We start from the raw sequence: 14,915 nt of genomic DNA on the forward strand, positions 1-14,915 counted from the left end.
TACCCACTCACTCACCTATGTACTCACTCACCTATGTACTCACTCACTCACTCACTCACCTATGTACTCACTCACCTATGTACCCACCCACTCACTCACTCACCTATGTACTCACTCACCTATGTACCCACCCACTCACTCACTCACTCACCTATGTACTCACTCACCTATGTACTCACTCACTCACCTATGTACTCACTCACCTATGTACTCACTCACCTATGTACTCACTCACCTATGTACCCACCCACTCACTCACTCACCTATGTACTCACTCACCTATGTACCCACCCACTCACTCACTCACTCACCTATGTACCCACCCACTCACTCACTCACCTATGTACTCACTCACCTATGTACCCACCCACTCACTCACTCACTCACCTATGTACTCACTCACTCACCTATGTACTCACTCACTCACTCACTCACCTATGTACTCACTCACCTATGTACTCACTCACTCACCTATGTACCCACCCACTCACTCACTCACCTATGTACTCACTCACCTTTGTACTCACTCACTCACCTATGTTCTCACTCACTCACCTATGTACTCACTCACCTTTGTTCTCACTCACTCACCTATGTTCTCACTCACTCACCTATGTACTCACTCACCTATGTACTCCCTCACTCACCTATGTACTCACTCACCTATGTTCTCACTCACTCACCTATGTACTCACTCACCTATGTTCTCACTCACTCACCTATGTACTCACTCACCTATGTTCTCACTCACTCACCTATGTACTCACTCACCTATGTTCTCACTCACTCACCTATGTACTCACTCACTCACCTATGTACTCACTCACCTATGTTCTCACTCACTCACCTATGTACTCACTCACCTATGTTCTCACTCACTCACCTATGTTCTCACTCACTCACCTATGTACTCACTCACTCACCTATGTACTCACTCACTCACCTATGTACTCACTCACGCACCTATGTTCTCACTCACTCACCTATGTTCTCACTCACTCACCTATGTTCTCACTCACTCACCTATGTTCTCACTCACCTATGTACTCACTCACTCACCTATGTTCTCACTCACTCACCTATGTACTCACTCACTCACCTATGTACTCACGCACCTATGTTCTCACTCACTCACCTATGTACTCACGCACCTATGTTCTCACTCACTCACCTATGTTCTCACTCACCTATGTTGTCACTCACTCACCTATGTACTCACGCACCTATGTTCTCACTCACTCACCTATGTACTCACTCACCTATGTACTCACTCACCTATGTACTCACTCACTAACCTATATACTCACTCACTCACCTATGTACTCACTCACCTATGTACTCACTCACCTATGTTATCACTCACTCACCTATGTACCCACCCACTCACTCACCTATGTACTCACTCACCTATGTACTCACTCACCTATGTACTCACTCACTAACCTATATACTCACTCACTCACCTATGTACTCACTCACTAACCTATATACTCACTCACTCACCTATGTACTCACTCACTAACCTATATACACACTCACTCACCTATGTACTCACTCACTCACTCACTCACCTATGTACTCACTCACCTATGTACCCACCCACTCACTCACTCACTCACCTATGTACTCACTCACTCACTCACTCACCTATGTACTCACTCACTCACTCACTCACCTATGTACTCACTCACTAACCTATATACCCACTCACTCACCTATGTACTCACTCACTCACTCACTCACCTATGTACTCACTCACCTATGTACCCACCCACTCACTCACTCACCTATGTACTCACTCACTCACCTATGTTCTCACTCACTCACCTATGTACTCACTCACCTTTGTTCTCACTCACTCACCTATGTACTCACTCACTCACCTATGTACTCACTCACCTATGTACTCCCTCACTCACCTATGTACTCACTCACCTATGTTCTCACTCACTCACCTATGTACTCACTCACCTATGTTCTCACTCACTCACCTATGTACTCACTCTAACCTATGTACTCACGCACCTATGTTCTCACTCACTCACCTATGTACTCACTCAGCTATGTTCTCACTCACTCACCTATGTACTCACGCACCTATGTTCTCACTCACTCACCTATGTACTCACTCACTCACCTATGTACTCACTCACTCACCTATGTACTCACTCACCTATGTTCTCACTCACTCACCTATGTACTCACTCACTCACCTATGTACTCACTCACTCACCTATGTACTCACTCACTCACCTATGTTATCACTCACGCACCTATGTTATCACTCACTCACCTATGTACTCACTCATTCACCTATGTACTCACTCACTCACCTATGTACTCACTCACCTATGTTATCACTCACTCACCTATGTACTCACTCACTCACCTATGTACTCTCACCTATGTTATCACTCACTCACGTATGTTATCACTCACTCACCTATGTACTCACTCACCTATGTACTCACTCACTCACCTATGTACTCACTCACTCACCTATGTTATCACTCAAGCACCTATGTTATCACTCACTCACCTATGTACTCACTCATTCACCTATGTACTCACTCACCTATGTACTCACTCACTCACCTATGTACTCACTCACCTATGTACTCACTCACCTATGTACTCACTCACTCACCTATGTACTCACTCACCTATGTACTCACTCACTCACCTATGTACTCACTCACCTATGTACTCACGCACCTATGTTCTCACTCACTCACCTATGTACTCACTCACCTATGTACTCACGCACCTATGTTCTCACTCACTCACCTATGTACTCACGCACCTATGTTCTCACTCACGCACCTATGTTCTCACTCATTCACCTATGTACTCACTCACTCACCTATGTACTCACGCACCTATGTTATCACTCACTCACCTATGTACTCACTCACTCACCTATTTACTCACTCACCTATGTTATCACTCACTCACCTATGTACTCACTCACTCACCTATGTACTCACTCACCTATGTTATCACTCACTCACCTATGTACTCACTCACTCACCTATGTACTCACTCACCTATGTACTCACTCACTCACCTATGTACTCACTCACCTATGTTCTCACTCACTCACCTTTGTTCTCACTCACTCACCTATGTACTCACTCACCTATGTACTCACTCACCCACCTATGTACTCACGCACCTATGTTCTCACTCACTCACCTATGTACTCACTCACTCACCTATGTACTCACTCACCTATGTTATCACTCACTCACCTATGTACTCACTCACTCACCTATGTACTCACTCACTCACCTATGTACTCACTCACTCACCTATGTACTCACTCACTCACCTATGTACTCACTCACCTATGTTATCACTCACTCACCTATGTACTCACTCACTCACCTATGTACTCACTCACTCACCTATGTACTCACTCACTCACCTATGTACTCACGCACCTATGTACTCACTCACTCACCTATGTACTCACTCACCTATGTTATCACTCACTCACCTATGTACTCACTCACCTATGTACTCACTCACCTATGTACTCACTCACTCACCTATGTACTCACTCACCTATGTTATCACTCACTCACCTATGTACTCACTCACCTATGTTATCACTCACTCACCTATGTACTCACTCACTCACCTATGTTATCACTCACTCACCTATGTACTCACTCACTCACCTATGTTATCACTCACTCACCTATGTTATCACTCACTCACCTATGTACTCACTCACCTATGTTATCACTCACTCACCTATGTTATCACTCACTCACCTATGTACTCACTCACCTATGTTATCACTCACTCACCTATGTTATCACTCACTCACCTATGTTATCACTCACTCACCTATGTACTCACTCACCTATGTTATCACTCACTCACCTATGTTATCACTCACTCACCTATGTACTCACTCACCTATGTTATCACTCACTCACCTATGTTATCACTCACTCACCTATGTTATCACTCACTCACCTATGTACTCACTCACTCACCTATGTACTCACTCACCTATGTTATCACTCACTCACCTATGTACTCACTCACTCACCTATGTACTCACTCACCTATGTTTTCACTCACTCACCTATGTACTCACTCACCTATGTACTCACTCACCTATGTACTCACTCACCTATGTACTCACTCACTCACTCACTCACTCACCTATGTACTCACTCACCTTTGTACTCACTCACCTATGTACTCACCTTTGTACTCACTCACTCACCTATGTACTCACTCATTCACTCACTCACTCATTCACTCACTCACCTATGTACTCGCTCATTCACTCACTCACCTATGTACTCACTCATTCACTCACTCACCTATGTACTCACTCATTCACTCACTCACCTATGTTCTCACTCACTCACCTATGTTATCACTCACTCACCTATGTACTCACTCACCTATGTTCTCACTCACTCACCTTTGTTCTCACTCACTCACCTATGTACTCACTCACCTATGTTATCACTCACTCACCTATGTACTCACTCACTCACCTTTGTACTCACTCACCTATGTACTCGCTCATGCACTCACTCACCTATGTACTCACTCACTCACTCACTCACCTATGTACTCACTCACCTATGTTCTCACTCACTCACCTATGTTCTCACTCACTCACCTATGTACTCACTCACTCACCTATGTACTCACTCACTCACCTATGTACTCACTCACTCACATATGTACTCACTCACTCACCTATGTACTCACTCACTCACCTATGTACTCACTCACCTATGTTATCACTCACTCACCTATGTACTCACTCACTCACCTATGTACTCACTCACCTATGTAGTCACTCACTCACCTATGTACTCACTCACTCACCTATGTACTCACTCACTCACCTATGTACTCACTCACTCACCTATGTACTCACTCACCTATGTTATCACTCACTCACCTATGTACTCACTCACTCACCTATGTACTCACTCACCTATGTAGTCACTCACTCACCTATGTTCTCACTCACTCACCTATGTACTCACTCACTCACCTATGTACTCACTCACTCACCTATGTACTCACTCACCTATGTTCTCACTCACTCACCTATGTACTCACTCACTCACCTATGTACTCACTCACCTATGTTCTCACTCACTCACCTATGTACTCACTCACTCACCTATGTACTCACTCACCTATGTTCTCACTCACTCACCTATGTACTCACTCACTCACCTATGTACTCACTCACTCACCTATGTACTCACTCACTCACCTATGTTATCACTCACGCACCTATGTTATCACTCACTCACCTATGTACTCACTCATTCACCTATGTACTCACTCACTCACCTATGTACTCACTCACCTATGTTATCACTCACTCACCTATGTACTCACTCACTCACCTATGTACTCTCACCTATGTTATCACTCACTCACGTATGTTATCACTCACTCACCTATGTACTCACTCACCTATGTACTCACTCACTCACCTATGTACTCACTCACTCACCTATGTTATCACTCAAGCACCTATGTTATCACTCACTCACCTATGTACTCACTCATTCACCTATGTACTCACTCACCTATGTACTCACTCACTCACCTATGTACTCACTCACCTATGTACTCACTCACCTATGTACTCACTCACTCACCTATGTACTCACTCACCTATGTACTCACTCACTCACCTATGTACTCACTCACCTATGTACTCACGCACCTATGTTCTCACTCACTCACCTCTGTACTCACTCACCTATGTACTCACGCACCTATGTTCTCACTCACTCACCTATGTACTCACGCACCTATGTTCTCACTCACGCACCTATGTTCTCACTCATTCACCTATGTACTCACTCACTCACCTATGTACTCACGCACCTATGTTATCACTCACTCACCTATGTACTCACTCACTCACCTATTTACTCACTCACCTATGTTATCACTCACTCACCTATGTACTCACTCACTCACCTATGTACTCACTCACCTATGTTATCACTCACTCACCTATGTACTCACTCACTCACCTATGTACTCACTCACCTATGTACTCACTCACTCACCTATGTACTCACTCACCTATGTTCTCACTCACTCACCTATGTTCTCACTCACTCACCTATGTACTCACTCACCTATGTTATCACTCACTCACCTATGTTATCACTCACTCACCTATGTTATCACTCACTCACCTATGTACTCACTCACCTATGTTATCACTCACTCACCTATGTTATCACTCACTCACCTATGTACTCACTCACCTATGTTATCACTCACTCACCTATGTTATCACTCACTCACCTATTTACTCACTCACCTATGTTCTCACTCACTCACCTATGTACTCACTCACTCACCTATGTACTCACTCACCTATGTTATCACTCACTCACCTATGTACTCACTCACTCACCTATGTACTCACTCACCTATGTTTTCACTCACTCACCTATGTACTCACTCACCTATGTACTCACTCACCTATGTACTCACTCACCTATGTTCTCACTCACTCACCTTTGTACTCACTCACTCACCTATGTTATCACTCACTCACCTATGTTATCACTCACTCACCTATGTTATCACTCACTCACCTATGTTATCACTCACTCACCTATGTACTCACTCACTCACCTATGTACTCCCTCACTCACCTATGTACTCACTCACTCACCTATGTACTCCCTCACTCACCTATGTTATCACTCGCTCACCTATGTTATCACTCACTCACCTATGTTATCACTCACTCACCTATATACTCCCTCACTCACCTATGTTATCACTCACTCACCTATGTTATCACTCACTCACCTATGTACTCACTCACTCACCTATGTACTCCCTCACTCACCTATGTTATCACTCACTCACCTATATTATCACTCACTCACCTATGTACTCACTCACTCACCTATGTACTCACTCACCTATGTACTCACTCACCTATGTACTCACTCACTCACCTATGTACTCACTCACCTATGTACTCACTCACTCACCTATGTACTCACTCACTCACCTATGTACTCACTCACTCACCTATGTACTCCCTCACTCACCTATGTTATCACTCACTCACCTATGTTATCACTCACTCACCTATGTACTCACTCACCTATGTACTCACTCACTCACCTATGTACTCACTCACCTATGTACTCACTCACTCACCTATGTACTCACTCACCTATGTACTCACTCACTCACCTATGTACTCACTCACTCACCTATGTACTCACTCACCTATGTACTCACTCACCTATGTACTCACTCACTCACCTATGTACTCACTCACCTATGTACTCACTCACCTATGTACTCACTCACCTATGTACTCACTCACCTATGTACTCACTCACTCACCTATGTACTCACTCACTCACCTATGTACTCACTCACTCACCTATGTACTCACTCACCTATGTACTCACTCACCTATGTACTCACTCACCTATGTACTCACTCACCTATGTACTCACTCACCTATGTACTCACTCACTCACCTATGTACTCACTCACTCACTCACTTTCATCTTTTCAGGTGCTCCTGGACTTCCTATACGGGTTTCCATTGTCATTGGCCTTGTAGTTGTACTGGGCCTTGTCGGCCTAGCGGTGGATTGCTTTTACTGCAAGACAAGGGATAAGGGACTCACTCACTTTGTGATGGCCAAACTGAAGTCCAGGAATGCTGATGTAACAACTGAAGAGTATGTATAACCTCAGACTTTCAACCAACTTTGAAGCTTAATTGTCCTGAATTCCGTAGTTTTCCCCCTCCCTGACTTGTGGCACGCCTTGGGTAAACTTCTGAATCTGGAGGTGACTGGTGTAAACAGACAGACAGACATGCACTTTGGGTAAACTTCTGAATCTGGAGGTGACTGGTGTAAACAGACAGACATGCACTTTGGGTAAACTTCTGAATCTGGAGGTTACTGGTGTAAACAGACATACAGACATGCACTTTGGGTAAACTTCTGAATCTGGAGGTGACTGGTGTAAACAGACAGACATGCACTTTGGGTAAACTTCTGAATCTGGAGGTGACTGGTGTAAACAGACAGACAGACATGCACTTTGGGTAAACTTCTGAATCTGGAGGTGACTGGTGTAAACAGACAGACAGACATGCACTTTGGGTAAACTTCTGAATCTGGAGGTGACTGGTGTAAACAGACAGACATGCACTTTGGGTAAACTTCTGAATCTGGAGGTTACTGGTGTAAACAGACATACAGACATGCACTTTGGGTAAACTTCTGAATCTGGAGGTGACTGGTGTAAACAGACAGACAGACATGCACTTTGGGTAAACTTCTGAATCTGGAGGTGACTGGTGTAAACAGACAGACAGACATGCACTTTGGGTAAACTTCTGAATCTGGAGGTGACTGGTGTAAACAGACAGACAGACATGCACTTTGGGTAAACTTCTGAATCTGGAGGTGACTGGTGTAAACAGACAGACATGCACTTTGGGTAAACTTCTGAATCTGGAGGTTACTGGTGTAAACAGACATACAGACATGCACTTTGGGTAAACTTCTGAATCTGGAGGTGACTGGTGTAAACAGACAGACATGCACTTTGGGTAAACTTCTGAATCTGGAGGTGACTGGTGTAAACAGACAGACAGACATGCACTTTGGGTAAACTTCTGAATCTGGAGGTGACTGGTGTAAACAGACAGACAGACATGCACTTTGGGTAAACTTCTGAATCTGGAGGTGACTGGTGTAAACAGACAGACATGCACTTTGGGTAAACTTCTGAATCTGGAGGTTACTGGTGTAAACAGACATACAGACATGCACTTTGGGTAAACTTCTGAATCTGGAGGTGACTGGTGTAAACAGACAGACAGACATGCACTTTGGGTAAACTTCTGAATCTGGAGGTGACTGGTGTAAACAGACAGACAGACATGCACTTTGGGTAAACTTCTGAATCTGGAGGTGACTGGTGTAAACAGACAGACATGCACTTTGGGTAAACTTCTGAATCTGGAGGTAACTGGTGTAAACATACAGACATGCATTTTGGGTAAGCAATAATGCAAAAGTCAACTCCACTTCAAACCAAAATAGGGGCGGTCGGGTAGCCTAGTGGTTAAAGTGTTCGCTCGTCACGCCGAAGACCCGGGTTCGATTCCCGACATGGGTACAATGTGTGAAGCCCATTTCTGGTGTCCCCCGCCGTGATATTGCTGGAATATTGCTAAAAGCGGCGTAAAACCAAACTCACTCACTCACACCAAAATAATGATGATGATTTAAAATCAGCTTTCAACTTGTTAAAATTCTGCAGTGTATTTGACAAATTCTACTGTAGAATACTAGCTCAAAGAAAAGTTCTCCATGAGTTCAGCACAGAATATGATTTTCTGCACAATAGTTTCTGCATTGCTGCACTGGATCGTATTTCTGCAAATTATTCCGCAAATCCAGAATACAGCAGGAATGGACATGTCTCCAATAAGACCATCATAGACCCATACCACAAAGTGATTTTAGCACTGTGAAGATCATAAGTGCAATGTTAAAGTCAACTTAAGATAATATAAGATAAGGTGAAGAGCAGATGATGTCATGTGCATGTTAGAGTACTCCCGGTGGGGGTTCCATGCTAGAACTGGCCCCCAGTAACCTATGCTGGTCATTATAGGAGCCTGCATGGATCAGGTGGTCCAGATATGTGGATGGTGCTCCTGATGTCGATCACTGGCTTGTCTAGTCCACACTTGATAGGTAGTGGTGGTTTATTTCAGTAAATCAGGCCACAGGCCCATTTTACAATATATATATTCAAGCATTCAAACATGTTGCGCCACCAGTGCATGTAGTAATATCAATACTAATCAGTACAAGTGTATCTGAGACCATGTACATATGGTGGTAGAATTAATAGTTTATATAATGGACAACTGCTTGCTCCTCATTTTAAGAGCAAAGAATGTAAACTTGGCAAGATTATTGATTGTGAAAGCATTACTGGTGGTAAATAAAACCTTACATTTATGCTCTGATGGAGATGTATAATAATAACTTGGCAGAAAGTTTCTTCTAAGGTCGTCATAAAACAGACAAACTAAACAAACATGGTATTCTGTTTCTACATTTGGAATGATACAAAATGGACAAAGTCTTTCACATTTTGGAATACCTAACTTTCTACCCTGTGATACCACACTTCATTATATATATAGAACACTGTCATATGACTGGAATATTGCTGAGTGAGGCATTGAACAACAAACATGCTTGACAGAATGAGACCAGTTCCAAAAAGTATGACACGTACGATCGTCTTAGCGCTAAGATCACTTTGTGTCCCCGGTCTCATTACATCGTTCTCCATGGGCCCATTTTCCTCAAAATGAACTTCTTGCAAAGACTGTCATAACTCCCATACTCTATCATAGACTTGTGATTATCTTAGCGCTAAGATGTGGAATGGAGGCAAGGCAAGCATCTTCAGAACAGGTCTTCTTGGATGTTCGTGTTGTTCATGTTGTTCGTGCTACAACTGTTATAACTCCCATACTCATCCAAGTCTAATGTTTGTCTTAGCGCTAAGATGGTATGTCAAATGAGGTGCTGTACCCATGCTTCTCCTAAGAGTTGACTCACGTGGATAGGATGATTACAATATGTGACCCACCTGATTGTATGTCGATGTTCTACCATGGCGGGGATCATGCTTATAATGTCACCCACTGGTTTGCCAGTACATGTCTTGATTAGTAACCAATCGCTGTGATATAACTTGAACGCTGCTGACTGTGGTATAAAGCCATGACCTCTCACAGTGGGGCCCCAGTTAGCTGTGTAGATTTGGGTCACTTGTGGGCAGGGTTGATTAGTAACCAATCGCTGTGATTTAACTTGAACACTGCTGACTGTGGTATAAAGCCATGACCTCTCACAGTGGAGCCCCCAACCCATGAAGATCCGTGGTAGACTAGCTATTCAGCAACCCATGCTTGTGATAAAAGGTGACTATGCTTGTTGTTAGAGGCGACTAACAGTTGGTTGATTGTTTAATGCCGTAATCAGCAATAGTCCAGCTATATGATGGCGCTTAGCGGGACCGGGTGGTCAGGCTTGCTGACTTGGTTGATGCATGTCATCGTATCCCAATTGCGTGGATCGATGCTCATGATGTAAATCATTGGATCGTCTGGTCCTTATTTACAGACCACTGGAATATTGCTGAGTGCTGCGTTAAACATCAGACAAACAAAAAAACAAACACAGTGGGACCCAGGTGGCGCAGTCATCTTAGGCGTCGCAGTGTAGAGTTGCATCTCTTTGACACACAAGAAACGTGTGATTTTGGAATTCTCGATTCGATACCTCTGGATGTGATAGATAATCTGAGCACACCTCCTTAGGAACTGAATGTGGCATCAATTGAACCATGACTGAACTTCGATAATCCAGTCAAAATAAAGGATGTATGACTTCTTGAGCCAGTCAGATGTCAGCCTTCTAAAATGATTTAACTTAAATTTGTCCCCACCTTGACTCCTTAAAAGTAATCATTTTGGGGTGTAGATGATATTGTGTTCAGAAAGGTCAATGTGCATAAAATATCTACAACAATATTATCACATTGCCTTTATTATTTCCATTTGTAACTGGTCATATCTTTTCGTTTTTGTAGATACTGAGATCATATATGGTAATCTGAATGCTTCATTTGCCCATACCAAGACTTAAGACTTGATTGTCTGATTAGAAATTGATGCGACGTGACCTCCTGCGGAAACTTTGCCAGACCTTAAAGCTGGGACATTGCATTGGAGAAAAATTGCTCCATATCAGTTTTGGCAAAATGAAACCTGACCAGCTTTCGCAAGACTGAGAAATTCTTTTTGTTGATAATTTGAAGGCTTGAGAGATATGTTTCTCTTCATTCTGTTGACTTATCAATGCTAACTCATTCCAGCACCAGCAAGAAAGAGGAGAAAACGGAAGAGAAAACAGACCGAACAGATAGGTGAGACACTCTGCAAGTATTGAGACACAGTCTGCTGCTATAGGTGAGACACTCTGCAAGTATTGAGACACAGTCTGCTGCTATAGGTGAGACACTCCGCAAGTATTGAGACACAGTCTGCTGCTATAAGTGAGACACTATGCAAGTATTGAGACACAGTCTGCTGCTATAAGTGAGACACTCTGCAAGTATTGAGACACAGTCTACTGCTATAGGTGAGACACGCTGGAAGTATTGAGATACAGTCTGCTGCTATAGGTGAGACACGCTGGAAGCATTGAGACAAAGTCTGCTGCTATAGGTGAGACATGCTACCTGTATTGAGACACAGTCCGCTGCTATAAGTGAGACATGCTACCTGTATTGAGACACAGTCCCCTGGTGTAGATGAGACATGCTACCTGTATTGACACAGTCCGCTGCCATAGGTGAGACATGCTACCTCTATTGAGACACAGTCTGCTTGTGTAGTTGAGACATGCTACCTGTATTGAGACACAGTCTGCTGCTATAGATGAGACATGCTACCAGTATAGAGACACAGTCTGCTTGTGTAGGTGAGACATGCTACCAGTACAGAGACACAATCTACTTGTGTAGGTGAGACATGCTACCTGTATTGAGACACAATCTGCTTGTGTAGGTGAGACATGCTACCAGTATAGAGACACAGTCTGCTTGTGTAGATGAGACATGCTACCAGTATAGAGACACAGTCTGCTGGTGTAGTTGAGACATGCTACCAGTATAGAGACACAGTCTGCTTGTTTAGGTGAGACATGCTACCTGTATTGAGACACAGTCTGCTTGTGTAGTTGAGACATGCTACCTGTATAGAGACACAGTCTGCTTGTGTAGGTGAGACATGCTACCTGTATCGAACCACAGTCTGCTTGTATAGGTGAGACATGCTACCTGTATTGAGACACAGTCTGCTTGTGTAGGTGAGACATGCTACCTGTATTGAGTCAGGTGCTTGTGTAGGTGAGACAGAAGTCCCATGCTGCTTGTATATTTAATGAACCTGATGAACCCTACCTGAAAGAATGTCTGAGGCTCCACAAGTCGCTGTGCATGTTGCGTCCCATGGCTTGTGGACTCCAGCCCAGATTGGCCCTGCTTCTGCCTCTAGGTTAGAGGCTTCTCTCCCACTACCAGGGACATAGAATGAACTCTCACTAACAAGCCCTTTGGTAGTGGATGTTACATCCCATTGTGACAATTATGTACCCTTTGAAGACATTTGGAACAATGACTATCCATCAGTTGCAGCAGCAGCAGTTGGCCTCAAGATGACCATTCCTGACTGTCATGTTTTCTTTCAGTCCTGAGAAGAAGCCCTTGCTTAATGAGAAGACAACTTATGCCAAGTGAGTATACTCATATCACTTAGAGCAGGTACTTCCTCTATATTGGAGACATCGGGGAAGCTGCAATGTAGATGACAAATATTGTGTCACAATATTAATGCAATAACCTGTCACTATGATACTCAGGAATAACCTAAGTATGATATGTTCTCTTCGTGTATTAGTATATATCATGATAAGTCACAGGTGCAGGTGTGGCCTAGCCGTCAGAGGTGCTGCAGTTACCGGTGTAGATTTGTCTCACTTGTGGGCAGGGGTGGCCTAGCTGTCAGAGGTGCTGCGGTTAGCGGTGTAGATTTGTCTCACTTGTGGGCAGGGGTGGCCTAGCTGTCAGAGGTGCTGCGGTTAGCGGTGTAGATTTGTGTCACTTGTGGGCAGGTGTGGCCTAGCCGTCAGAAGTACTGCAGTTAGCGGTGTAGATTTGTCTCACTTGTAAGCAGGGGTGGCCAAGCCGTCAAAGGGGCTGCAGTTATCGGTGTAGATTTGTGTCACTTGTGGGCAGGGGTGGCCAAGCCGTCACAGGGGCTGCAGTTATCGGTGTAGATTTGTGTCACTTGTGGGCAGGGGTGGCCAAGCTGTCACAGGGGCTGCGGTTAGCGGTGTAGATATGTGTCACTTGTGGGCAGGGGTGGCCAAGCCGTCACAGGTGCTGCGGTTAGCGGTGTAGATTTGTGTCACTTGTGGGCAGGGGTGGCCAAGCTGTCAGAAGTACTGCAGTTAGCGGTGTAGATTTGTCTCACTTGTGGGCAGGGGTGGCTCAAAAGCTCGTCAGATACCACAACTATTCACCTGTTTCATAATGTCCCTAGACATGATTATTTATTAATTCAGTTGTATTTTGATTGTACAGTAAAACTAGATATTTAATTTGAAAGTGTCTAAAAGTCCTTCAGACACTTGGAACCTATTTTTCACCATGCCATTACCATTTTACCTGTGCCATTGGCCCCTAAACACAAGCAATTGTTTATGCCTGCCTTGTATTTTTGATGGCTAAACAACAAATGCACCAAAAGAAATAAGTGCTTGTCTTAAATTATTGCCTGGTCTGATTTAAAGTAGAATGGAAATGCTTACCTAAGAATCCCTTTCAAAACTTCAGATGCTAGACAGACACCCCTGAAAACTAAAACACCTGCCTCAGGGATCTAAAGACTTTCCCAGACAAAAGACTCTCAGCACTGATTCAGGGATTTCTGCCATCTGGATTTACAGGAATATAGGTCCCCAGCAACCTAGGTGTGTCGCAAGAGTCGACTTTATAGATCGGGTTGTTAGGCGTGTCATCATATCCCACTTGCGTGGGTCGATCCATGCTGATGATGTCAGTCACTGGATTGTCTGGTCCAGACTATTTACAAGCTGTCATCATATTGCTGAAATATTGCTGAAACATTACTGAAATATTGCTGAGTGCGACATTAAACAACAAACTAGTCAGGGATTTACCTTATTATTTTTTTTATAAGCTCATTGTGAGAAATGATTTGATAAAGCTGACTTCACTGTTTTGTA

The 14,915-nt window shown here is 43.8% G+C and overlaps 1 protein-coding gene across 2 annotated transcripts in view; it reads left to right on the plus strand.

Moving 5' to 3' along the window:
* The window catches only part of LOC139458361 (uncharacterized), a 39,512-nt gene that overhangs the window by 13,758 nt on the left and 10,839 nt on the right, over positions 1-14,915 (plus strand). For both annotated transcript variants that reach the window (XM_071239769.1, XM_071239770.1), the window contains exons 6-8: positions 7,568-7,736; positions 11,980-12,030; positions 13,356-13,400. In XM_071239769.1, the coding sequence (XP_071095870.1) occupies positions 7,568-7,736; positions 11,980-12,030; positions 13,356-13,400 (265 nt within the window). The remainder of the gene's footprint in view (positions 1-7,567; positions 7,737-11,979; positions 12,031-13,355; positions 13,401-14,915) is intronic.

The sequence above is a fragment of the Haliotis cracherodii genome, unplaced genomic scaffold (assembly GCF_022045235.1).
Source record: "Haliotis cracherodii isolate W230 unplaced genomic scaffold, xgHalCrac1.p SCAF_12, whole genome shotgun sequence".
Taxonomy (NCBI): Eukaryota; Metazoa; Mollusca; class Gastropoda; order Lepetellida; family Haliotidae; genus Haliotis; species Haliotis cracherodii.